This window comes from Colius striatus, chromosome 3, assembly GCF_028858725.1.
Source record: "Colius striatus isolate bColStr4 chromosome 3, bColStr4.1.hap1, whole genome shotgun sequence".
Classification (NCBI taxonomy): Eukaryota; Metazoa; Chordata; class Aves; order Coliiformes; family Coliidae; genus Colius; species Colius striatus.
The window spans coordinates 88,466,251-88,494,110 of NC_084761.1; the positions used below are offsets into that span (position 1 = coordinate 88,466,251).

The 27,860-nt window shown below is 41.0% G+C and overlaps 1 protein-coding gene across 1 annotated transcript; it reads left to right on the forward strand.

Annotated features, from left to right (window-relative positions):
* Positions 1-214: 214 nt before the first annotated feature.
* Positions 215-27,594, forward strand: HTRA3 (HtrA serine peptidase 3). Its single transcript, XM_061992810.1, has 9 exons — positions 215-1,015; positions 10,112-10,211; positions 11,869-12,091; positions 12,939-13,133; positions 15,762-15,794; positions 16,232-16,346; positions 22,859-22,907; positions 25,564-25,659; positions 26,627-27,594. Exons 1-9 carry the CDS (start codon positions 592-594, stop codon positions 26,790-26,792), a joined length of 1,401 nt encoding a protein of 466 aa, XP_061848794.1. The 5' UTR covers positions 215-591; the 3' UTR covers positions 26,793-27,594.
* The last annotated feature ends 266 nt before the right edge of the window (positions 27,595-27,860 follow it).

A 27,860-nucleotide genomic window follows, 5' to 3' on the forward strand; every position in this document is an offset into this window, starting at 1 on the left:
CCCCTCAGCTGCGGGGAGCGCCCGCCCCCCTCCCCGCTCTGCCCGCCCAGCCCTGCCGGAGGGCTCCCCTCAGCCCGGCCCTCCGCGGCCCGCCGGCCCGCCCCCGGGGACCCGGCCCTCCCCGGCCGGGGTGGGGCCTGGCCGTCGTTGCCGCCGCGACGGTAGCGGGAGGCGGTGGCGGCCACGAGCACGTCCCACAAATAGGTCTGCCCGGCACCGGCCTCACAGCTTTCCGCGGCCGCTCGGGGACGGCGCTCACCTTGCGCGGCAGCTTGGCCATGGCTCGGCGCCTCAGCCCTGCCAGCTAGTCCCGGGAGCCGCTGAGCTGCCGCGCTTCGCACGGACTGAGCTGGCCTTGGCCCTGCCGCTTTATACTCCAGCCTCTTTCCTTCCACCCATCTGCTGCTCTTTCCCGCTCCGCCCGCAGCGACTCTGCTCAGGGCAGAAGACACTTTGCCGCCCCTGTGTGCATAAAGCCTGACTTTCCCTTCCCTCGCTGCACCGCGATCGCACCTTCCTCGCCTTCGCCCCTCGGGCCGGGCGAGCTCTCCCCCTTTCTCCGCCGCTTCCCCCGTCGGCCGCCCGCCGAGGATGCGGCTGTCGCTGCTAAGCCCGTTGATCCTGCTCTCCCTCAGCTGCAGCCCGGGCGCCGCGGACCTCTCGGCGGCCCGAGCCAAGTGCCCTACCCGCTGCGATGTCTCCAAGTGCCCTAGCCCAAGCTGCCCCAGCGGCTACGTCCCCGACCGCTGCAACTGCTGCCTCATCTGCGCCGCGGGCGAGGGGGAGTCCTGCGGCCGCAAGGAGGACCCGCCCTGCGGGGACAGCCTCGACTGCCGCTATCCCATGGGCAAGCGCTTCGCCAAGGGCGTCTGCCAGTGCAAGCTCAGCGCCCAGGTGTGCGGCAGCGACGGCCGGACCTACGACAACATCTGCCAGCTGAAGGCGGTGAGCCGCAAGGCTCTGCAGCACGGCCTGCCCGCCGTCGCCCAGGTCCAGAAGGGAGCCTGTGAATCGGGTAGGAGCATGGCGGGGCCTGCTCGTGGGGCAGAGGGTGGTGGGGAACAGCACAGGGATCTGCTGCCTTCCAGACTGTGACTTTTAGTAGGCTGGGAAGACTGGGGTGCCCCAGGAACCGTATAAGGCTACAAGGTCAACTCATCCCTATTGTGGCGTGGGAAAGGAGTGCTCAGGTCCTTTCTGAATGGCAAAAATCCTCCCTTCTCCATCCCCAGTGCAGGCTAGAGAGCTTGGCCTGGGGTTTGGGAAGGTGTCCCCTAGGTAGCAGGGCAGTGGATGTCTTGATGTTGTCAATGTTGCTCCTGCAGGTGTCCCATGAGCAGGAGGCAAACGCTTTTGACAGCATAGCAGTGAGCTCGAGGAAGGCATTACACTGTCAAGACAGGACTGTGGTTATTTCCTTGACTGTCACCCTGTCTCAGGGCAGGGCATGCTGGCGTGGCAGTGGTACAAGCTTGCTCTCATCCTGCCGACACTACATTCGTTTGATAATGTTGACACTCACTGCTGAGGCATTTCAGTGGTATCACTTGTGCAGGTTGCACTGCAGACCCATTACACGGTGGCATGCATAGAGGACCCAGGAATGCTTGTGCTCAGAGGCTTTCCCTGGCCCTGTATGAGAGGTTAACTGGACTAATCTGATGGACTTTTCTAGACAGCAGATAGCCCTTAAAGCCATGTAGCTCAAACAGAGCAGAAAAAGCAACAGGTAGTATGTAAAACACCTAAAACAGTCTTTTGACGATTTTGTTTTCTTTTCACAAGAAATTTTGCAGTCTTGTAGAGTCTAAAGGGGAAAAAAATACCTACTAACTTCCTTTGAAGTTTAAAATACTGACACTCAGGGTATTGAATGGTCTTCTGGCCTTTGCTCAGATCTGATATGCTATGGCAAGTTCAGGCTTGGTTTAATTTCAGAAAGTTTAATAGTCACTTAAGTTGGGGTGTTTTTTTAAGTATTAAAATGGATCACTTTATGGAAGCATTAATGCTGCTAATATCTTATCATATACTTACTGGTATGTTATTTTACAGGTGTACTTCTGCTACCTTTCTTAGTGTTCCTAGAAAGAAGTCATATGCATAATGGAGTTTTAAGTCATGCCTTAGTGTTTCCATTGCGTCAGGTGAACCAGTAATCATGCTCTTTATCCATAGATAGCAGAATTGCCAAAGTTATTGGGAGGGGTCAGAGGGAAAAGGGCTACTGTTGTAGACTTTCTGTGAATAGGGGAACTTTCATATATCCAGGTCTTGAGAGAAGGTGCAGAGAGGGAGAAGGTCAAATGATATTCCTGGAGTTCCTTTAGGAGTGTCATGTCAGAGCCAAGAATTGCTCTGGATGCCAGCCTGGAGCTGCAATGATCAGTCTCTCCAGTATTTTGTAGTTATAAATTGCCGTTTGCCTGTTCTTTTTCACATCAGCATCCATAGCTCTAATATTCCTAATACTTGTTTGGAACTTATCCATGTGAAATCAGCATTTTTGACCCTGATCCATGTGAAATAATCAGGATGTTCAGCTCAAATGAGTGAGATGGCCTTATCTAAGGGCTTGAGGTTTGGTATATAAGACATTCTCTTTGAAGAATTGTCCTGAATGTACTGTTAATAGGCTTAGGAATTTGGAGCCATGAGGTAGAAGTAACTTGTTCTTTTTCAAGCAACTATTTTAGCGTTCATTTTATTTTGGCTTTATTTTTTGTCCCAGAGAACTTCATCTTAGATGAAGCATCTGGTTCTCTGTAAAGTTGTTTTGTTTTTTTTTAATTCAATTCTACAGCTGCACAAACTGAAGCTCAAAGAAACCAAGTGTCTTGCCCAAGGTCAGACTGAGTTGGTGGTTGTCAGGAATAGAACTCAATTGTGGTATTTTTAAGTTTTGGGTTTTTTTAAACAATAACATGAAATGGCTATAATGAAAGGTTTAGAAGAAAGTTGTCAGTTTAAAATTACTGTTGAGTTTCTGTCTTTTCCATGTTTTTGAGAGAAATCTGGCCTCAGATGACTCAGAGTTTGAAGGGCTAAGATAACGAGGAAGTAAATCCAGTTTTACTAAACCATACATATATTAATCTAAAGTAACGGTAGCCTTACATAGTGTGACTTAGGTCATTTTCAGTACATGAAACAGCTCAGGGGAGCAGATTTTGAAATGTCTGTTCCGATCGATTTCAAGAAGCTTATGTTGATGCTAAGTTAGATTCTGACTCTGATAAACCAAGATAGGCTGAGAAAACTTAGCTGTGGTTTCCTAGTGATAGAAGTCTGGTGAAGGAGAAAGTAGTGATGGATAGTAAAGAATGAAGGAAGGAAGGGAGGAAAGAGATGCCCAGGGTGACTGAGTGGTAATTCCAAAATTGCCAGAATTTTAGTTCTTTTTTCTCTTGTTCTGGGTTAGCTTGAAGAACAGCAAGCCAAATTGCAAGTTCTAGATAGTGTACTAAAATAGGTGTGTACTTCATGGAGACAGAGGAACTCTATCACTGATGTTCTTCAGTACACCTATGCCCTGAAAACTTTCTCATACAGTTAGCCTCATGCATCTGAGCAGACCCATGGACTTTTCTGAGATACTAATAGGAACAGTCTGCAAAATGCCTACACAGATTTAAACTATATGCTACAAATGTTTTTATTTTTCCTCTTCAACACTATATACCTTAATGTATGGGAAGCTTCTGAAGGGGAAAGCATTTTCCTGCCTTCTGTCACCTACTGTGAGAATGACAAACCATTACAGACTGGTGTGTAAGTAATAGCGTAAATATTTATGGAAGACAGTCTCTGTAAGCAAAGACCTGTTTTTACAGAGACCTGTTTCTCCCTGCAGTTTATAACAATGCCATGTATCAACCTATTAAAGTGTCAAACTCTTCACTCAAAGGATGAAGACAACTGACCACCTGCAATCTGTCAGACTCTTTCTTACACAAAAGGCTGTTCATGATCTGTCAGTAAAACTTTCTTAGTACTGTTAATAATTTCCTGCAGTGTTATTTTGCTAATGGTTACTGTGAGGACAGCTCAGATGTCCAAAGATTTTTGTTTTGTCACCTAGGACGTGTAAGCAGAAATTTTTTGAGGAATAAGGGTGCTATTTTGTCAACAAGTGCAACAAGGAAAACTGAAAGACTGATCAGAAAACCTTTGAGTAAAAGATGTTCCAGAGAACAAATACATTGGCTTCGACACTGATCCCTTGCGGGTTTTTGCATGAGAATGTCCTCATCATTGTTTAACTGAAGTCACTTTCGTGTGGTCATGATGTAAAGCCTCATGTCAGTCAAATCTTTGCAAGATAGAAGTCTGAAAGTTCAGTTCCTTAAAAGAAATCTTTGAAATATAGTTAGTTAATGCATGAGCAGAGTCATTGCACGCAGCTGTATGTGAAGTGTTTGGAGTGTACCTGCATGTAACCTTGAAGATACAGAGTAATTACCAAGCGTATTGTCACTTACATTTCTGATAAATTGGCTGATTAAGAGTTACTGAAGTCTCCTACTGGTATTATTGTCACCAGACAAAGCCTTACAGCTGCTTCCAGCTGTATTTAGGGAAATGCACTGCAAGGTATTGCTGGAAACATAAACTCTAGTCACATTCCTTTACTGATTGTTTTCTGTATGTCTGAGTTTATTTTGAGTTCCTGTAGGTGACGACAAATATTGTACTGTGTTTGGTACATAATTTGAAGAGTAGCACCTCACTGCTTTGCATAGGATAGCTAACAGGAAGCGGATTTCTCATTGCTTCTCCTTGTGTCAGTTAGGAAGGAGAAGTAAGAAGCATCTGAAGTCAGTGAGGCAGGAAAGTGTCTGTGATGGAAGGCTTATGCCAGTCTTTCTCTGGCTGTTGTGATTGCTGCTCTGCACAAGAAAGGCACTTTGGTGTTGGTTCACCAAATTGTTTTCACCTGTGCAGGGTAGACATCCATTGTATAAACAAGTTGCCTGAACCATAATGTGGCATGAAACTCACCAAGGCTTTATGGTCAGTGCACAGCTATGCAACTTGATCTGAATGCTGAATTCATCAGAAAAGCTGCCCATGAACCTATGTTTCCAGCAGATGTTTCTGTTTTTTAAGCAGAGACATTATAATCTTTTATTTGTCTTTCATTTCTTTCCATGAAAGCACAGTAGGAACAGTGTTTATCCCTAGTGATCAGATCTGCCAGGTTGCAGTCTGCCCTTAGACATAATAATTTTGCTGAACACACAGATCTTTTTTGAAGCTGGTTTTAAAAGGGAGGTGGGGAAACAACCTTAGAAGAATGAGTTTCCCAGGCTCACAAATGCTTAATAAATATAAAATTGTGGATTTTGATACAATGTATCATCTTTAAGAAAGCACTGAATGTAATTTGATTTTATTCTACATGGAGTAAAGTTGGCAGAAATTCAGAAACTTTCAGTCTTTTGCAAATGTGAATTGGTCTAGCTTTATTGTCTTCACTGGGTTTATGATGACTTATTTCTGCTGAGTTTTTTTTCCAGCTCTCTTAATATCAGGTAATTTGTTGGAGTTGTTTCTGATTTACAGTGGTGTTAATAAGATTGGAACAGGTTTATTGTCTTGGCCAGAATGTAAATAAAACACTGTTAAAGGAACTGGTAACCTGTAGATAACACTGCTGTCCAGGAAAAGTCTTAAGCTGATAATAAAGATACACCTACAGGCCAGGGACTTAGCTTTAGGCATGTAAATCCAATGTAGTTGGAACCTGTAGAACTGGAAACTTTTACAAAATAGACTGAACATCCTTAACTTCAGTTTATGTACTTAGATCCAAGACTTGGATTTTGAGTCTTCTATTACAGAAGCTAGAGAGCTTCTGAAAATATAATCACTTAATTGAAATGTTAGGAGTTAAAGTCTGCTGAAAATCTCGTTGGTTTGTGGCTGTGTAGCAGATTGGGAAAATCTAGTTCTTTTTATTAAGAAATATATAGACGGCTAAAGACTCATACAGTATAAAATTGTTTCTGCTTCAACTACAACCTGGTTGCAGCATCTTTGATATCTTGGTTATACAACAGAGAATTAATTGGATTGCATGATGGCTTTTTGCCAAGGTAAATTAGCTTTGGTTAATATGAGGTGATTTTGAACATTCAGTAATCACATGGAAAATAATAGATATTGAGTGACCTTTGCAAAAATATGTGGCAAATCTCAGTGGGTCAGTAGGTCAAAATACACAAAGCTACTGTAAACTCAGAGCTTTTATGTTCACCGTCCAGCAGAGGTCTGAGAGCTGCACGAAAGTCTGCAAGACAGCAAGAGTATCTGAAGGGATGAGGAGAAAGAAAGAAAAAGACTTACATTTAATTCTTTGTTTCAGTGGGTGCTAATGCAAATGGGAGAGTGGTCTGCCGTAAAGCCTTGGTTCCACTACTACACTTACAACACTTGTTTTCAGGGTGACTGTATGCAACTTATACAGTGTTGGATGTTGCTTCCGTTTCTCAGGCTGCAATTCCTCCCTTTTAAGGTATAGTGAGAACTTCTAATGAAAACCAACAGTTTAATGATTATACACTAAAATATTATTAATAACCAGCATTTCAATTCCCTTAAATAGGGATGTATGTGTGAGAGTAAATGGTAGTTTGCAGTTACATTGTCTTAAGTCCGCAGTTTGAGTTCCTGGCATGTCATATAATGTGTTTAAAGGTTCTCATCACTCTCAGCTTGTAGAAAATTATTATAGAGAGGTCAATTTCTATGGAGGCATCTCACCATTGTAAGTCAATTTTCACCATTATTTAGTTCCCAACACACAATAAGAACAGCTTATCTCTAATCAGGCCATGAGATTTTCAGCTACTCATTTCTTACAAAGGTTTCATGTCTGTTATTCTTGATCCTCTTTGGTTTCAGATTTCCCTTTAATATATAATGCAGATTTGGATTTAAGCTTCAGGTATGAGTATTCATGTCTTCTGAGTCCAGCACAGAGGTTCTTAACTTCTGCTCAAACTGATAAATGCTTTTTATGGTATGGAAAGAAGACAAACTGTGCTAAGAAACTTTTAGTCTCTTCTCTGTATTGCTGCATTTTATCTTTCTTCGTCTCTTTCCATGTTTCCACTCATCTGCTACCTCCTTCAGAATTTACCTCTCTGCCTACCCCAAGTCTTACCAGGAAAGCTAGTGCCACCCATGATGTTTTTCTGGTGCAAAACTGAGTTCCTTGGCAGGCGTTCTCCTCTGGTTTTGGCCACGTGCAGTGCTGTGACAATTTGGCACAGGCTCAGCAGATGCAAAGGGACTTAATTGCTCTGACTCACAGGGAGCTATGCTGATTTATACCAACTGAAAGCCTGCATTCACCATGCTTTTCCCCCTCAATTCTCTGCTAGTTCATCAGCTGAGGGACTAGCCAACTGTCTCTCATAGGCACATAGCTCATTTCTATTAAGATAAATGTGATGATGATGTTATATCCCGTCAGTGAACACTGCTGTGTATGCAAGCATTCAAAGTCATGTTAGTAGACTTCAAAGGGCATACTGCATCATCTGGCAAGCTGCTTGTGATCTGAAGGTAAGATAAATCTTCAGTGACCCAGTAAGCAAAATAAATAACAGTCCATTGTGATTACATTTGACCATCCTTTGTGATTTCTATTTGCAGTGTCTGTCTTAAACTAAGCACTGAAACAAGCATATTCAATTGGTTAGAGAGGTTTTTCAGAGTGTGTGAGAATGTACATTGTAGACTGAACCTAGTCCTGCCAAGTTGTTTCTTCTGTTTATACCGTATCATATAAATTTAGCTTGCTAAATGCAAGCATGCTTTCTTCCCCTTCAGAAGTATATCCCATGCCCATTAACATGAAAACGAACTCAAGAACTGCTAAGGAGAAAAACCCTAATTGTTTTGATCTGGTTTCTTCAATGCATTCTTCCTTGGTACCAGTGTTCAGTCTATTTCATAAGTTCCTGGCCTTGCTTCTGGTCTTTTAGATACTGTAAGGCTACTCACTTTCTGACTTTGTAGGTCCTTTGACACTTTATTGTGAAAGCTTTCTGAGGGACTGTAGGAACTACAGGAACTACTAGTTCTTTGTCACACAGTATCTTAATAGAACAGGCAGATCGGTGAGACATCTTTTTTTTTTTTAAATAGCTTATGCTCCATTGTGCTGTAATCTTTATATTCATCACATGTAATTTTCAAGTTATAAGGTTTAATGGTAAAATACCTGTAGATAAGAATTGGTGAAAATTATCTTTGAATTAAGAACTACACAGAATACTAAAGTGCATGAGAACTCTCTTAAACTACTCCTTTTGTTTCTGTGTCTTTCCTTTTTGTGTGATGCCTCCTATCTCCTTTCCTTTTAAAGACAGACAAAGGGCAGATGATGAAAGAAAAATACATACTTTCAAAAGACAGAATCTGTATCTATTACTGTGTTATGTAATCTAGAAATAGGCAAATGAAGAACCCTTAGGACCAGGTGTTGTCTTGGTGCATGAGTGCTACTGTGGATTCTGTAGCTTGAGTTGAACTTAGAGCAAATTGATGGCACAAAGCATCACTTCTGAGGAGTTGACATTGTTTAGAAATTAAAGCCTGTCCCTCTTGACTAAATGACAGAAAAAGATTTGTATCTCCTGGAGTAAACAGTGTACTGTTGCACTAAGTTTGAAAAAAGCTGAAAACGGTTTTCTTTATCTGATTATAACTCATTTACTCCCTTCCCTAGATCTGATGGTTATGAACATGAAAGATTGTTATTTGAGTGTGGTGGGTGATACGTCCCTTAGCATATATTTAACATGTCCTTTATCAAACATATTACACGTGTTTGTAGCATATTAAATATGTGTTTAATATGTCCCCCTGTATTAGGGACTGTTGAATGTACAACATTCTAGCACAAGCAGTATTACTACTTTGTGATGTTGTGATGGTAGAATCCAGATTGTTGTAACATTAAAAGCCAGGATACTGAGGGCATTTTTCCCTCTTGAAAATCTTTGTTCCAGAGAATTATATTCAGTATTCATAAATGCTATGTGTAGTGCTCTTCAACATAGTACCACACTGGCTTTTATCAGAATGCTTAGGATTTCGTAACCTGTTGCTATGCCCAGCTACCTGTGACAGCTTAAATGCAAATTTGCAAAACCTTTTAGGTGCAAAGGTTAGCATTTGCAGCAGGTTTGTAGTGTGTCTATTTCGAGAACTCCTGACTTGGGTTGTAAATGTGGATTCCAAATGCTACAGCTGTACTACTCAGTACTTGTTAGACCATGTCTAGAGTACTGAATCCAGTTTTGGAGCCCTCAGTACAAGACAGGCATTGGCAAACATTGAGTGAATTCAGGAGAAGATCGCAAGTATGAGTGCAAGGGTGGACATACCTCATGTGAGAAGGGGCTAAAGGAACTGAGCTTATTCAGCCTGGAGAAGAGAAAGCTTCAGGGGAGCCTAAGAACAGCCTTTCTGTACTCATAAGGAAGTTATCAGGAAGATGGAGCCAAGCTCTTTACAGTGGTGCATAATGGGAGACAATAGGCATGAGCTGAAACACAAATCTCAACAAGAGACGTTCAGACTAAGTGTAGGAAAAACTTTTACCTCATGACGGACAGCGAAGCAGTGGGACAAGTTAATTGCCTGGAGAGCTTCTGGAGTCTCTGTCACTGGAGGTTTGCATGTCTCAACTGGACAGAGCCTTTGAGCATCATTATCTGCCTTTGTAACTGACTCAGCTTTGAGCAGGAGGTTGAACTAGAGACCTCCTGAGATTTCTTTCTGACTTATCCTGTGATCCTATGTGTTTCAGATAATAGTTAGTAGATGTCCTGAGAAAAATAGTCCAGACAAAGCTTGTTGATTTATAGGAAAATAAAAGAACTTTTAGCCAAGTGATAGTGATGTTTAATTTTCTCAGGATCGAGCAAAATTCTGAACAATTTTGATAACTTTGATTTCTTTTCCAATAGCTGTTTGGAAGCTATCCCAGTAGGAGAAACAGCCAATCCAAAGCATATTTATCCCACCTACTTGGTTAAAAAAAAAAAAAAGAGTATTGTCCTTTTAATGTCTCCAATTCTTTCTGCTAGTATAGGTCACCTACAGTCCAGCAGCCCAAGATATAAATTCAACTTCATAGCAGATGTGGTGGAGAAGATTGCACCTGCAGTTGTGCACATTGAACTTTTCCTCAGGTAACACTTTCAGTTATTTGTGCTTTAATTGTGTTGTTTAAAGTTTCATTTTGAATGAAACTAACATTACATTACAGCACATTACAGCAAACCTCTTTATCAGAGAACCATGTATTTGTGTGTTTTGTTACTGTTTAGTAGACTTATTTTATTGGTCTGGCTGTCTTTACAGTACTTCACAATATACATTGCCTGGCATAAAACAAGTCTATCTTGTCTTTGGAAGTCTCTTCAGCCTCCACTAAAATGTGTTTCTTGTTGATTTATGTGTATTATCTTAGTTTACAAAACAAGTCCAGACAGTAAGCTAGAAAAGCAAAGCTCCTTGTTTTTATTCTGCTTCCAATGAGAGGTGATTTTATTTTGTCAGAGAAAACGTTGAGAGGTAGTGTGTTGACCAGAGGTAACCTATCTAAACACAGAAGTTATTTCTGTTAGGAAAAAAATGTACTAAATTTGCTGACCAAAACATACCAGTATTCAGTGTACTGAAGCTAGAGCTGAGGCAGCAATTTTAACATTGAGAGTTCAGAACAACCTGGAAGGCAAGTTTAACAGTGAATGCTCAAACCAGCCTACTCTCAGAACAAATTACTGCAAATTTATCTGTACTCTGTTGCCTGAATTTCTGCTTGGAGTACTCTAATTTTGTGTAGGTTTAAGAACTGGATAATTTTTAGAGGCTGTTTTTAACAAGCAAAATCAAGGTAATCGGATTTTCTGAGGCATAGCTTTGTGCACATGGTGATTGGTCTTTTGAGAGAGTGTTATAGTTGAAGATGTTTAACATCTTTGCAAATGTAGTTAAGGTTGATTGTTCTTTCCCTACAAGTAAATATTTGTCCAATGGCCTGCTGGGCACTAATTCTGATACTGCCTTCTGTTTGGAATTGGCTCCAGTTCTTTACTGCTGAATAGCCCAGAACTTTTCAAACAACTTCCTAATAAGGACCACAACTGGGAGGAAAGAAGAATTTGTGGACCTTTTCTCATCTTTTGCTGCCCAACACTTTCTGTTCCCCTAACAAATCTAGGGTCATTACAGCAATTGTTCTTAGAGAAAAGTCACAATACTTCAAACAGTTTATAAAGTCTCTGAAGTGTCTATACTGCAACAAATGTTGTTTCCCACCCATGTTTCACCCTTTCTTAGTGTTTTTCATTGCTTTTCTTTCACATTCCTAGTCCTTTCAATTTCCAAACATGCTTTTTCTTGCCAGTCTACACTTGGGCTTCATGATTCTCTGCAACACCACCTGTTACATTACTCCTGTCTCCAGCTATAGGGGTCCATCTTCTTCCCTTTTTCCCATTAGAGGTTCAATCCGTATGTCAGCCCTACTATTTCCTGTTGTTATTTTCTTCCTATATGGAAGTAGCAGCTGGTGGAATTACATGGGATTATAGAAGACTATACAGATAGAATTGGAAACCGAAGGAAAATGGACCCTATGGGTTGTCTGAAAACTTCAGTTTTTTTTCTCTCTGGCTGACAAAGCAGTCACAATTTTCAGCAAAGGATCTTTTCTTTGTCCTTTTTTTTTTCAAATGTAATTTTTGCAAGGGTTGTAACATGTCTTCAAGTGCTTTGTTGTTTCTCAAGGTAAAAGGTGGTAAATGATTTCTAGTGAGTTATAATTACTTGCTTTTTGTACAGGCACCCTCTCTTTGGTCGAAATGTCCCACTTTCCAGTGGCTCTGGGTTTATTATGTCTGATTCTGGTTTAATTGTAACTAATGCCCACGTGGTGTCAAGCACCAATGCTATATCAGGGAGACAACAATTGAAAGTGCAGCTACAGAATGGAGATACTTATGAAGCAACCATCAAAGACATTGACAAGAAATCTGACATTGCAACAATAAAGATTCACCCTAAGGTGAGAGGCATAAATGGATGAAGAGATTAATTTGGGGACCCTATTTAAATTTCATTTCGCACGGAGTGATTGCCTGGATTAACATAAAAAACTATTTCACTGTGAAAGTAACAGAGCAGTGGCACAGGCTGCCCAGAGAGGTTGTGGAGTCTCTTTCCTTGGAGGTCTTCAAGACCCGCCCTGACATGTTCCTGTACGACCTGATCTAGGTGAACCTGCTTCTGCAGGGGGGGGGTGGACTAGATGATCTCTAAAGGTCCCTTCCAATTGCTACCATTCTATGATTCCTTGGAAATATATCCAGGGAAATGATACACACATAGAAATGTTCCACATTTTAGAATTAAATTGCTTTGTTTTCTGTGCTAGGAACTGCTAAAAACAAGCAAACAAAAAATACAGCTCAGTTAATATGTGGATAGACTCTGCTGTCTCTGCCTGAAAACCCAGGCTACTTTGGCTAATTCTGGCCTAGCTCTGAGCCATACAGGGATTGCAAGGTGGTACATAGCATATAGAGAGCAACAGGCTGGTCAGCAGCTGCTTTGTGTGCTCTTTCGAGGAGGAGGAGGAAACAGTCTGCTAAAAAACAGTCTGTTTTGAAATCTTGCTGGCTGCTTTTTTGTGGATCAAATTGCAAGGTACTACTGATAAGTTGTTTTTTCTGAAGAAAGCAGCGTAACATCCTACAGATGGGAAATTTCTCCTGGCCTAAGTTTTGGTGGGGGGAGTGTGTGTGTGTGTGTGGAAAGCATGTTCCTAACTTCTTGCTAATTTTTTATTTTTCTAAGCAGGTTTTTTCAGGTACCAACTAACATTTATTTCTTTTTCTTCTGGATTATTTAAGAAAAAACTACCAGTATTGTTACTGGGACACTCTGCTGATCTGAGGCCAGGTGAATTTGTGGTGGCAATTGGAAGTCCATTTGCCTTACAGAACACTGTGACAACAGGAATTGTCAGCACTGCTCAGCGAGATGGCAAAGAACTTGGCCTGCGGGACTCAGATATGGACTACATTCAGACAGATGCTATTATCAATGTAAGTACTAGGTATGTGAGGAACTGAGCTTCACGGTCCTGGGACCTTGAAATCCCCACCTATTCAGCAAGGAAGTTTGTGCTCTGAAACATGAATCCACTAAATAAAAGCAGCTTTGTTTAAAATCAGGGATAGGCTCTCAATAAAAGACTAGACAGTGTCTGTAAGTTGCAATCAGGCATTAGTGTTGTGAAAGAGATGTTAAATAAAACTGCCCTCTTTGAGGCTGTCTATGAAGATGTTACATATGACAGACTCTTCTCATTCTGTAAATCTCGTGTGGTAACATGTGGCTGTATAGACCAACAGTAAATGAAAACATTTCTCTCTCTGCTTGTTCAGATGATCTGGCCAAGCAAACTGTAGAATAGAGCCAAGGTTTCTTTCATCTCTAAGCATTAGAACCAGATGGAATAGTCAAGTTGATAGTATCTACTTCAATTTAATGTCAGGACACCCAAGTAAGAACTTAAGGAGAGGGTTGGGATTTTTTTCTCTTTTGTTCTTGTTTTCTTTGCACATCACATATTCCACCTAAGAATCTAGATGTGAAGTAACAAAGTTTGAGACACAGTTTGGAATTAGGAGTCCTAGTGCTGCATGTTGTATAGAAATACATGACAATAATACCTCTTCAGAGCAGCTTGGAGGAATCCAAAAAGCTTAAGTAAAGTCCTTGGGTGTGTATATAACTTGTAGTAACGCTAAAAAGAGTGCTGCACACATATCAGAGGTAGAAAATAGCCTGAAATTTTGTGGCTTAAATCTGTTTACCATTGAAAGGAAAATATTTTCAGCATTTATTTTCTGGACCTCAGTATCAAGTCTGACAAAACAAGTCATAACAGTGTTTTACACATGCAAAGTACTTAAATATTTATTGTCACAGACTTGTTGAGAAAGTCTATGAGAAGAAAAACAAAGTTTATCTCTTTGTGCTAAGATATGATACAAAAGTGAGCTTTCTCAAAAAGTTTCTGTATGATCCAGTAGCTAAACCTCTTAAGAGATTTAATTGGAGTTACTGTCTTAAGTTATAAAAGGAAAGTAGGAAAATTTATTCAAAATGGGTTACTTGAGAGCAGACATTGAATTGGTGGCAGAGACAGAATTAGAACATGGGATTCTTGACTTTGCGCCTATACACATTCCTCAAGATCAGACTGCTTCCTTCAAAATACTTATGCATTCACTGTCCTCAGAAGCTAATGAGCAAGTTTAGACAAGGACAGCAGTTTGTCAGGTAATGCTAGACCAAACAGCATAGTGATAGTAGAAGAAGTAAGGAAAATGGCAATATATTTGAATTGCTTTGCTATCAGAGACCAAAAAATATGGAGATAGTCCCTGGCATAGGAATGCTTTGTGCTTAGCTAATGCACTGGTTTTCTCCTGAGAATGGGAGGAGTTTGAGAGCTGTTCTATTCAGAGCATTCCTGTGGCTCAGCCAAGACTTTCCTGCAGGAATGTGCATGCAGCTGCCTTCTGAGAAATGCTAGAACTGCAGGAACGTGGGGCAGGAGAAAACAGGGCCATACGTTCCTAAATAGAGCTATACTACATGTGCCCAAGTTCTTCTGTTGTCACATCCTTCAAGCAGAGAACAAGTGAATGAAACATAATGTGCTGAGGAAGGCTGAAAAATCATCATCTTGGTTCCTTTGTGCCAGTCAGGCACAAAAATCAAGCATGTTGCCTCTGATCACTGAAAAGATAAAACCTAAGAAACTGATCTTTGTTTAAACTTGAACTTTGAAGCAATTTTTAAAAAAAAAATAATGTCTGTTTTATTCTTCTGAGAATCTGTAAGGTTTGCCCAGTGCTATCAAAGTGTAAACAGTTTATATGGCTCATGTTGCTGTCATGCATCACTTAGCTTTTGTTTATTTTGAGTGGTAAGTTGCTGCTTTTGGCTGTTCAGTAGACCTACTTGAAAACTCTGGCCTCGGTCAAAAACAAACTTATTGAGCCAACATGAAGATAGACAAGGAACTCCTCCAACTCCCATTTCCTGTAGTCCTGTTGGATGTTTCCTTTGAAGGCCATTAGGTATTAGGCAATTTCAGACTGCTCAGAGCTGCTATATGTCCTCCCTAGAGAGGGGCTGCATGTCTGTGGTTACTGAATGAATCCTTACGTAATGCCTACCTCATAGCAAATAAACACCTAAAGCACTGTGTTCTTCTGTGGTGAGAATAAGAGAGACTGACAGCATTGCAAACCAGTGATGAATAAAACTACTGAGGTACTGTATGTGCACCTCACTGAAATGAACTTTAAATAGCAGTTAATTCAAAACCTTGTTATGACAGTCTTCAGAAGAAACAAAATACTTGTTTTAACTATTTAAGGCTTCTTAAACTTAGGATCCAACTGTTTGGAGTGGTAAGTTGCTGCTCCTAACATAAGGCCTGTTTCTGAAAAGAAAAAAATCCCTAACCATGAGGTGTGAATGGGTAGAGTAAGACCTACCTGTAGTCTTCTATGGTCAATGTTGTGTCCTTCAGCGCTGCCTAAGAAATGCTCTGCTCTCTCTCATTTACTTGCAAACAAAATACTGTCTGAATTTCAATTTGCATTTCCTACAATCAAGCACCAATTAATTGTTTCCTTGTGTCATCTTTGCAGTACGGTAACTCTGGAGGACCTCTGGTTAATCTGGTAAGTCCAGGTGACTTGGTTTGGTTTTGTTTTGTTTTATTTCAAGAGCTAGTTTGAAATAAGATGGGACCTGGTTAATCCTCACAACTGATTGTAAAATAGATTGCTTTAAACCAGCACTGGTTTTTCCAGGTCACTGAGCTGTAGCTGTAGTGGTAGTAGTGACTCCAGTTGCCTGCTCAGTGGAGGGAATCTCTTGCCGAATGATTGGGTGGACCTTGGATGAACAATCTGTACTGTAGTATCTCTGCCCATCACAGTTAAACGTGAAAGGGATTGTGAATCAGAGCCCAAATCCTCAGTTACAAGTAATGTTTATTTCTTGAGTGACTACAACACTCTAACATTTCTTAGACTAATTTTTAACATGAAATGCCAGGCAGTGAGCTGAACCCTGTCACTTAGGAGCAAATTAATTGGATGCTGTCTCTCAACAGGATGGTGAGGTGATTGGGATTAACACCTTGAAGGTCACAGCTGGAATTTCCTTTGCTATTCCTTCAGACCGCATCACTCAGTTTCTCACAGAGTCCCATGACAAGCAAAATAAAGGTAGGGTCTGCAAGAAACAGTGACCTTTTCAGACTATTATTCTGATCTGTCAGTGAAATGTCAAAAGACACACGTCTGGAATCTTGTTACTGAAAGGAACAGCATTTATGATGTAAACCACCATACACTTAGAAATAGAAAACTTTGCAGAATTGGGAGAGACGTTTTATTACTCAAATCCCCACAGAGCTGACAGTATCTGTATAAAGCTGGGAAAAGGGCCTCTGAGGAGAGTGAAGATACAGATGAGTCATTACAGGCTCAAATGATCTTGAGAACAGATGGTGACTTGTTCAAGGAGTCTTATCGTCTGTTTCCACATATTGTCCAAGCAAAAAGGAGATTAAGGTGTAAAGCACTTGTCCTCAGATGGAGTGTAATGTGGTCACTGTCAGTGGGTGATCTTAGTTTTGCCACAATCATCTATATCAGTGCAATATGACTGGATATTGTGATAGACTCTCAGAGCCCAATAGAAGAAGAGCTGTGTGCTAAATCCTGAAGAAATATGTAGGGAAGAGGGGCAGAGGCAGGAAAAAAAAAATGGCCTCCACACCAAAGAGCACATCAATCTAAATATACCAGCAACTGACAAGTACAGTACTCTGGACTTCTTTTATGTGCCTGCCTTGTTATCTGCCACACTACATGCTGCACAGCCAAAACTAATCTAGTAATGCCTCATCCAGGCCAAACCTTCCTTTCTCTTTTGCTTGCCAGTTTATCTGAAAACACGCTATTCATCTTGTATCATGACTGCTGGCTGCTGCTTTGCTTGAATCTTTTTAATATTAATCTTGTCTTCTTCTGAATTCATCTAGCTGCTGATGCCAGGATTGTTTTCCTCCTCTTAGTATTCCCTCAGATACTGTTATTTCAGAAACTTCTCTTAGTCAGAGGTTTGAAAGGCTGCGAGGATATATGAGGAATATGAGGAAAGGCTGCGGGAACTGGGGCTGTTTAGTCTGGAGAAGAGAAGATTGAGGGGTGATCTTATTAACATTTACAAATATCTAAAGGGTGGGTGTCAGGAGGTTGGTACATCCCTTTTTTCTATAGTAGCTAGCAACAGGACAAGGGGTAATGGAGTGAAGATGGAACACAAAAAGTTCCACTTAAACGTAAGAAAAAACTATTCCACTGTTCAGGTGAGGGAGCCCTGGCACAGGCTGCCCAGAGGGATTGTGGAGTCTCCTTCCTTGGAGGTCTTCAGGACACACCTGGACATGTTCCTATGTGACCTGATCTAGGTGACCCTGCTTCTGCAGGGGAGTTGGACTAGATGATCTCTAAAGGTCCCTTTCGACCCCTACCATTCCATGATTCTATGATGATTCTATGCAAGCTATGCGTCTCATATATTTGAGACATCACAGTTCTGATTGGCCTCTTCATCTGTGTTTTGCTGAATTTCTCAAATTAGATTATTTTTACTTGATTGGGGGGAGTGAATAAGTTGTTAATTATGTGCTGAAAAGTGCCTTTAAAAGTAGATGACATAATTTTGTTTCAGCCAACAACTCAAAACCTCTATTTATTTACCTAGGTTAGTAACTGTTGGCTTCTGAGAGAAGCACTTCTGTGTCATTGGTGACATTACTCTTCTGAAACAAGTGCTCGTCTCAATGGCTCACCCTGCAGGCACTAGCTCTAGAGGCATGAAGGCAAGCCTTGTGCAGAAAGCCCACCATCTGCCAAGGGGTTCCTGGTAACTGGGGCTGGAAAGTCAGTGAAGGCCAGAGATGCCAGCACTGAGACCAGCCACCTTTCTCCTTCAGGCACCTTTGCTTCCAGAGAATGATGAACCCGCTGAGCCCAGCTAGCGGGCTTAGAGATAACTTTGCCTATGGAACCCTAAGAAAAAAAGAAATAACAAAAGATTCATCTCATGATTGTTATGTACTGTTTTTTTTTTCATCTTTCTAATTATCTCCTAATGAAAGGACAAGGATTCACACTCTTAGCATCTGTGACAGTCTGCTTGGCACACCCTGGCCACAGGCAATATGAGAATTTTCTATTTTTCAGTTATTTTTTTTCTCTTCTGCAGTACCTCTTGCATCTTGGCCACAGGCAGCACAGCAGCCATGTAAAGCCCTTGATGCATAGAGAGAGAATTTCTAGGAGATATTTTCACCATATTTGAGACTTACTTTGCATTGTTTTAGGCCCTGAGTTCTAGTTTTCAGGTTTGTTGTGTAGGCATTATTTCTGGAGATAAAGGATTTAGCTAAGCAGTATTTTTGGGACGTTTCCATTATGTTTTGTTTTGCTCCAGTTACATTTCAGTGGGATCCACCCTTATGGTACAATTAGATCATAGAAAGAAGTTTAAAGGTATTACTGTTTTGCTCTAAATATCTGTTGCCTGAAGATGGTAACATTCCCTTAGGAAACTGCTCTTTCCAGATTGTCATATAGGAGATACTCAGAATCTTGTTTAGTAAGCTTGACCTTAGCCTTTTAATTCTCAGTTGATCAGATGACTACCACTTTTATATGGAAAGCATGTCTTTTTGAAGTCTCATCCATTGTATGTAACTGCAAATATGTGATCCTACTAAAGTACAGGAGATTGGGGAGGGGGAAAGGAGTAGAGGCTGGCAATTGAATGAATTATTTGCATTGATTATTATTATCTAAACAGTCTGCCTAATGCGTTAGTAATACATAACAAGACCTAATGTATTTTTGACCAAATGTTTACCACACTCTGCATAGCGATAGTTATCTGTTAAATGATCTGAAAGCCTTTGCTAACTTTCAATTTATCAGTAATAATGTTAACCTCCTTTTAGAGTTAGGAGTTGATAAACTGGTGTGTGAAGTTAAGCATCTCCATCTATATTTCAGTTTTAGCCATCTGTGGATTCTGTCTTTACCTCTGGAATTCATCTATGTACTTAAGCATTGACTGAGTTTTTTTTTTTACTTCAGTGCCTTTTGTTACCATCCCATTGGAATTTCCCAGTTTCAGTCAGCTATCTGTGACTTTTTATTAACACAAAACAGATTTAAGTTTCAACTGATAGTTGAGGCTGGTTTGCTTGGCTTTACACTACTAGAACCAGTGTTTAATCTGGCCTAGTGTTTACAAAAACAAAGTGAGATTTGAGTATCTCACACTGCTGTGCTCTACTTCAGCTTTAAGCTGCAGTAGTTTCACACTTGTTCAACTTCATTGTTCCAACTTAACCATCTTATTTTGACTACTACTGGGACTTCGTCCTGGAGATGTGTGGCTTGGATTTGCAATCTCACTTGATTCCGGTTCTCTTGATTATTTTTATTCTGCCCCATGACTGCACAAATTGACAGGTTATGAGACTTTTTGTTTACAGAGCAGGTGTAATATAACAGTGGTAGTTTGAGGTGCCACACGCTATTCTGTCAATGTGACTTAAGCCTGATATGTGCCTATCCTTTGGGAGGATAAAAACTAAAAGTGGTTTTCAGTGCCTGCTTGGTCTCTACTGATAATTCTAAGAAACTGGACAATTAAATTCCGTCTAATTATAATTGATGAAAAAAGTTGAGGTTTGTGTAAGATGTTTGATTGGGTTAAATTTGAATGGAATAGAGTTTTGCAAAATAAAAGGCCTACAGTTTCTTTACCTGTATTCTCACATACAAAATGTCTGGGGGGTAGGAAGGGGAGGAATCTAGACTCTGCTGCTAAAATAATCCATAACTCATAGCTGTTAGTTTTACTTTATACAATAGCCTGCTACTGTTTCAGTACGAACCATGATTTACAGTGTATCAAACATATTTTGAGGAGAGGGCAGAAAGCCATTTTGAACTTTAATGTATGAACAGGGATGCAGAAGTACCTCAAACTTCCCAAAGATTAATATGAGATGAGACTTTTAGTTGTGAATAAGTCTGTAGTTACCAGATGAGGGGTTATTTTCCCAGAGCCTTCTTTTTACATGTATCATTAGCCACTGGGGAAATAATTCCCTTTTAGATCACCAGCATTTCTGGTGTGGTTTGTCATTCTTGCCCAATCTTCTTGCTGTTTTGTTTCTTTCAGATTGATTTCTTTTGTCCTTTCTTTAATTTTCATTTTTCTTTCTTGTAAACATTCCTAACTCATCCCTCAGAGTATGAATTGTGGTTCTGCATATTTCTGCATCACAAAGGCAATGACCAGCAGCAAACTGTTTAATGCCAACAGTAAACTGTTACCAGAGAGTCTGTTATCTGTGTAACTTGAATTGACAACTCCATCATTTAACTGTTCACAGTGAAGGGGCAGGAAGACTATTTTCAAGTGGGAGAGTTACGAAGTTTGGATAAGTTTTTAAAAGTGAAAGCTTAAATTTATGCCACATAGACTAAGGAAGACTAAGGAGTGACTGGACTTGTGACACTCTTACTGTAGGTGATTTTCATAGAATCATTCCAGCTGGAAGAGACCTCTAAGATCATTGAGTCTATCCTTTGTCCCAGCCCTATCAACCACTAGACCATTTTCCTAAGTGCAACATCCATCTGTCTCTTAAACACCTCCAGGGACAGTGACTCCACCACCTCCCTGGGCAGCCCGTTCCAATGGCTGACAGCCCTTGCAGGAAAGAAATTCCTCCTCGTATCCAGCCTGAGTCTCCCTTGGTGCAACTTGAGGCCATTTCCTCTTGTCCTATTGCTTGTTACTAGGGTGAACAGACCCACCCCCACCTCGCTACAACTTCCTTTCAGGTAGTTGTAGAGAGCAATAGGGTCTTGCTTGAGCCTTCTTTTCCCCAGGCTAAACAGCCCCAGACCCTTCAGCCCTTCCTCATAGGAGACGTGCTCCAAATCCCTTCCTAGCTTGGCAGTCCACCTCTCCAGCACCTCAATGTCCTTCTTGTAGAGAGGGGCCCAAAACTGGACACAGTGTTTGAGGTGTGGCCTCACCAAAGCCGAGTATAGGGGAATGATCACCTCCCTGCTCCTGCTGACAACACTGTTCCTGATCCAGGCCAGGATGTCATTGGCCTTCCTGGCCACCTGGGCACACGGCTGGCTCATATTCAGCTGCTGTCAACCAACACTCCCAGGCCCCTCTGTGCCTGGCAGCTTTCCAGCCACTCCTCCCCAAGCCTGTAGTGCTGCTGGGGGTTGTTGTGGCCCAAGTGCAGGACCTGGCACTTGGCCTTATTGAAACTCATGGAATTGGCCTTGGCCCAGCCATCCAGCCTATCGAGATCTCTCTGTAAAGCTTCCCCACCCTCAAGCAGATCGACACTTCCACCCAGCTTGGTGTCATCTGCAAACTTACTAAGGATGCACTCCATCCCCTCATCCAGATCATTAATAAAGGTGTTAAACAGAAGTGGCCCCAATACTGGGCCCTGGGGGACACCACTTGTGACTGGCCACCAACTGGATTTAACTTGACCACAACTCTTTGGACCCAACTATCTAACCTGTTTTTCCACCAGGAAAGCGTATCCAAGCCTAAACAAGCAGTTTGCCTAAGAGAACGCTGTGGGAAACAGTGTCAAATTTTGATCTCATTAGTTTCACTTTAAAATAGAGGGGAGGCAGAACATTTCAGGGAAAAGCAAGGAAGGCAGTTTACAGATGTGTACAGAGCATAGTAAATGTGATGTTTAGTGGCTGACATTTTCAGGAACACTAACGGGAATATTGGATGTGTAAAATTCAGGACTAATTCCTTTACTTGGGACTGTTTTTCCTGGAAAGAATAAGAGTTCAAGGAGACTCTGTACATCTCCTTTTGAAACCTTTCCCTCACATGAGAACATGGTGAAGCTCAAAGAAATTGTGAAGAAGTTAAGCTGGAGCAAGTAAAGGGAAGTATTGCTTCGCACCGGATATAACTGACTACTGAAGTACTCACTTCAGGAAGTCATCAAACTGCATTTTTTTTCCTAGACAGCTGTTCAGTATCATGACTACTAAAGCCAACTACAGAAACATAGTGCTGTTCCTGAAGGAGTGAATTTTCACCATTTAAAATTCTGTAGAGTCCTGGCTAAGGTCTATGGGGTTTTCTTTAGACTTGATTTCCATTCTTTGGGGTAGGAATAGCAAACCCTTTGCATTAGAAACAGTATCAGTCCTTTGGTTGTCCTCTTTCTCAAACGTAGACATTTTAACTTCTTGAAATCCCTTTAAATCTTTGTATTTTCTTGAGAACACCATCTGATTTTATTGTCTTAACTGGTTTCAGATGAAATGGTAGTTACAAAATTCTCTGTTTGTTGAAGTCATGTGATACTAGATCACAGAAATTTTCCTGAATTTCTTGAAGCAAAACTCTTATGCAATGTATGTGAGCTTCTTTCTCACCCTCACTTGCAGGGAGAGGGATTGTCATTCCCTACACCAAGGCCAACCAAAATAGAAAATGACCTCAGAGTAGATGTATATGATTTCTGTTTAGTTTTGTTAAAAGCTGATACATCCAATTGTAATTGTCGGATGGTTTGGGTCATCAAAATAGTTATTTTTGTCAGTGTTTGCCTAATTTTTTTCAATATCCTCTATGTTTTTTTCAGATGGGAAGAAACGTTTCATTGGCATCAGAATGCTGACAATAACTCCTGCGTAAGTATCTTCAATGGGTCATCTGTACGATCACACACACAAAATGTAGCCAGTAGTGGTTCAGAACATTTACCTTTCATTACAAATCTCCAAAGAATCCAGAAGTGTGTGTTAGCTTCTGTGAAATCTGCAAACATTTTAATGCTGTTGGTGAAATACATGTTCTCAGACCTGGAAAATCACTGCCAGTCATTCTGTAAATACTGATGACAGTGGATGCCCTATTGATAGCTGAAGGAATTTAAGAAGAGCCTGAATACTGGCTTTGGTTCTTGACAAGGCTGCCTGGAGCTACAGTAGGTTTTAGGTAGTATTTAAAGGAGATGCTGCTTTCAGGTGACCATGAGTGTCAATGACAGGTGAGTTGCCTGAGGGTTTGGCAGTAGTTTTGTCAGTGCCAGTGGAGGCCACATGATGTGAGACTTGGTGTCTAATCATTAAGTCAAAAGAAAGTAGTTGCTAAAGCTTCATGCATCCCTGTTAAAGCTAGAATATGGACACCCTCCACCAGTTCTTTGCTATCTTTTCTCTTTCACGTTGCCTTGCATCTTACTGTTACACAGATTTATTCTGGGATAACAAATGAGGTCTCTTACACTTGTGTTCTTCCCCAGCAGTAGGCACATTTCCAATGTGGCAGTAGACTACAAAATTAAACAAGACAATTTCCAGCTGTGGTTGTAGTAAAGCCATCTTTGTTTATTAAATTACACTCTTGCAATCCTCCCCAAAGGGTCAGATCCTCAGCTGGAACAAATCAGTGTAATGGCATTAACACCACTGGGCCACCACCAGTGGAGAGAAACTTGGAATGTTTCTCTGCATAATTGTGAAATTAACACGATGTGAGATTTTACTGCTTTTGTGGCATTTAATGAAGCAGTGTAAGATGTCTCCAGGCGTGTTTTCAGGAAAAGGCTACTTCTGTTGGGATATTTGCTTTAAGCTGTTAGCTTCCTCAGTACAAAATCAGATGAAGGGAAGCTGTGTGTGCAGCCATTTTGGCTTGATTTCTGTCTGAGGGACAGCTTTTCACAGCAGAGTAAATCCATCATTAGTTTAACGCCCCTTCTTCCTAGAAATGAATTTTGACCCACACTGTACACAGACCTGAAATGATGTCATCTCCTCAGAAATGAGAGGATGTTTTTAGTCTGTATTTTGCAGATGGTTCCTGTCTTCTTTCTTTCGAAAAAGATGCACTAACAGTTCCTTAAGAACACTTAAGGAAGCTAAAGTCGCCTTGAGAAACTGTCCCAGTTCTGATCTATCTGATGACTGAAATTATCAAAACCTGTATTGTTCTATATAAAGACAGATCAGGAATGACTTGCAAAATCGTTAGCAAATTTCTGCCCCATCTCCATTGTTAGTTATTTGGGGAAGGAATGTGTATTGTCCCTGTACAAAAATGAGGACAGAGAGTGCTACTGACCCTGTGCTCCTCTGCAGTGCCCTCTGTGCCACTCTACAAACAGCAAAAGTCAGGTTCTTGCAGGAGATATATGAGACCATTAAATATTGTGTCCTTTGCACAGGCAAATTGGTTTGACTCTCTTAAATTAAACCTGTGTTCCTTCTTGTGATCCAAATTCAATTCCCCTACATTCTCATCACAAGAACAAGAGACAAATAATCAACTGTTAAGTCATTTATTTTTGGTCACAAAAAATTAAGGATAGATGAGGGGACAGAGTGTGCCCTCAGCAAGTTGGCTGATGACACCAAACTGGGAGGACTGGCTGATTCCCCAGAAGGCTGTGCTGCCATTCAGCGGGTTCTCGACTGGCTTGAGAGTTGGGCAGAGAGGAACCTCATGAGGTTCAACAAGGACAAGTGCAGAGTCCTGCACCTGGGAAGGAACAACCCCATGCACCAGTACAGGCTGGGGGTCGAACTGCTGAAGAGCAGCTCTGCAGAGAGAGACCTGGGAGTCCTGATTGATAAGAAACTAAACATGAGCCAGCAATGTGCCCTCGTGGCCAAGAAGGCCAATGGCATCCTGGGATGCATCAAGAAGAGTGTGGCCAGCAGGTCAAGGGAGGTTCTTCTCCTCCTCTACTCTGCCCTGGTGAGGCCTCATCTGGAATCCTGTGTCCAGTTCTGGGCTCCTCAGCTCAAGAGGGACAGGGAAGTGCTGGAGAGTGTCCAGCGCAGGGCCACCGAGATGATCAGGGGACTGGAGCATCTTCCTTATGAGGAAAGGCTGCGGGAACTGGGGCTGTTTAGTCTGGAGAAGAGGCGACTGAGGGGAGATCTTATTAACATCTATAAATATCTAAAGGGTGGGTGTCAGGAGGCTGGGACATCCCTTTTTTCTGTAGTAGCTAGCAACAGGACAAGGGGTAATGGGATGAAGCTGGAACACAAAAAGTTCCACTTAAATATAAGCAAAAAACTATTTCACTGTTGAGGTGAGGGAGCCCTGGCACAGGCTGCCCAGAGGGGTTGTGGAGTCTCCTTCCTTGGAGGTCTTCAGGACCCTCCTGGACATGTTCCTATGTGACCTGATCTAGGTGAACCTGCTTCTGCACGGGGGGTGGACTAGATGATCTCTAAAGGTCCCTTCCAACCCCTACCATTCTATGATTCTATAAATAATAATTTCCACTGCTTTTGTAGTAGACTCAATTGCTATATAATTTTGTCCTTTTAGCTTGGTGGAAGAACTGAAACACACTAATGCTGATTTTCCTGATGTCAGGAGTGGAATTTATGTACATGAAGTTGTTCCAAACTCACCTTCTCATAGGTATGTAGAGCACATTCTTTTCTTCACCAGAGATAAGTCTCATCGGTAATATTTCCATTTATATTCAAGTACTTCGTCAAACCAATTGTGATTTGATTTGTATTTAAACCATTCTAAATTGTGCATTTAGGTAAAAAAAAAAAAAGTTGAAATATTTGTAGTAAGATGCTACTCATCCTCCAGAAGTGACGTGCTTCTCTATCAGAGCTTTTAAAATGATGTTAGGAAACACTAACAGTGTGCAAATTTCAAGAACACCCCAAATACAATGAACCAAATACTGGTTTTGAAAAGTAAGTTGAATATTAATAAATAGAAACTTGGGTGGAGTTTAAACAGGAAACAAGGTAACACTTTCATAAGACACTGTCAAAGCTATTATCTGAGACAATGCTTTATCTTAGAGGAAGAGACTATTTCATAGAACAGTTGAAAATAAATAAGATATTCCTAAAAACTACTTTAGGAATTATTAAGAAAATATCAAAGGCAACAAAAGCAACTATTCTGGATTATGTTTAAACAACAGGAGAGAAGTAATTCACCTGTAGCTCAGCTGGTACACTTTTTGAGACTGGTTTAATTTCCAATGCTCGAAATACATACTGGTGAGATAGAAGCATGTTCTTGCAAATGGATGGAGTGGAGTAAGTCAGTCATGGCTAAAAGTCTTTTCTGTTTCTCCTTTGCTTTGTGGAAGACAAAGAGAAAGCTAGACTGCTGTCACAGTTGGTACGTTTTTGCTGTTTTAGGAGGAAATCCTCCGTGACATAACATGAGCCTGATTTAGCCTTTAGTGAGTACTGCGAGTTATTCATTCACAGTCAGAAGGCTGAGAATTACTTTCATTGGAAACTGAACCAAGGAAAATTGATCACATTGGCCAAAGAGATGGTGAACAGTCTTTGCACTTTTCCTCTGCATGGAATCATTCCTTACTGCTTTTTTTTTCTTGTTGTCTTTGCAGAGGAGGGATCCAAGATGGAGATATCATTGTTAAAGTCAATGGGCGTCCTTTGATGACTTCCAGTGACCTGCAAGAGGCTGTGATGAATGAATCACCTCTACTACTTGAAGTTCGAAGAGGAAATGATGATTTGCTATTTAACATTGAGCCTGAAGTTGTCATGTAAATAGAATTGAGGAAGCTCTCACCATAATTAAACTCACTTATTCTGGAACACTAGATACCTCTTTTACAGCTACAGTAATTATACTTCCTGTTGACTAATGACAAGGTGGACTAACTTAATTGCCTGAGCCATTTCTGTACATAGTAGCTAGAATGAGTTCAGTTATGCCATTTACAGAAGATTTAACTTTCAAAGAAAATTAAAAACTGTCTTCTAGGGAGGAGGAAAACAAATTTTGAGTAGTTGGTGAAAATGAGGTCCACTTCCAGATCCTGCAGGTTCAGGACAGATTCAGTTCTGTATTTTGAAAGACCAAAATACTACTGGAAGTGAGTAAAAGCATGCCAGGAGGGGAAATTATTCTCAAACTGCAGTCATGGCTGCAGCAGACTCAAGCTATCCTAATGGACAATTGAGGGGTTTTTTATGTAACTTTTCCAATGTGAAACTAATATTGGCAAAGCTTGTTTGTTCTTACTGCTTCTGTGCTACATTCTGTGATTCTGTGATTCTGCATGTCAGTGCAAGGTAGATTAAATCTGTAAATATCTAAAGGAACAAAAATGGTATCAGGCTATAGAGTGTTACACCTAGGTCATGCAATTTTGGAATATAGTAAATGATTCTTATAGAATTAATGCCTTATTATATATAAATCAAAACGATGTGCTGAACAAAGTTAAGTTTGAGAAAGTGCACAGTTTTTTAAGAGTTTGATACAAATTAGTTTTGCATTTTGCTGATAAGCTTGGCTGTAAAATTGTCATACTACTTTTGGCTTGTACTGTGTATGTTTCTACTGTAAGGAGATTAAAGTTTACACAAATAATGTGTTGCTGTAAACCTCATTTCAAACAAGTATGTCTTCCCTCCTTCTTGTCAAACTAGAATAGAATCTAGAGAAAACTAGAATAGAATCCAAGAGAAAGTTTTCTTACAGAAAACCAGGGCCTGATGTTATTAAATCCTTTGCAGTTCTATGATATAATTATTCTACCTTTTTTTAGCCTGTGTTTAGAAATGTGTTGCACACAAGTCATTTATTTACACTGTCTTTTTTTTCATCTT

Coding starts and splice junctions, on each gene's coding strand:
- HTRA3 (XM_061992810.1), top strand. CDS start 592: ATGCGGCTGTCGCTGCTAAGCCCGTTGATCCTGCTCTCCCTCAGCTGC. Junction 22,908..25,563: donor ATGCTGACAATAACTCCTGC/GTAAGTATCTTC, acceptor TTGTCCTTTTAG/CTTGGTGGAAGAACTGAAAC. Junction 25,660..26,626: donor CCAAACTCACCTTCTCATAG/GTATGTAGAGCA, acceptor TTGTCTTTGCAG/AGGAGGGATCCAAGATGGAG.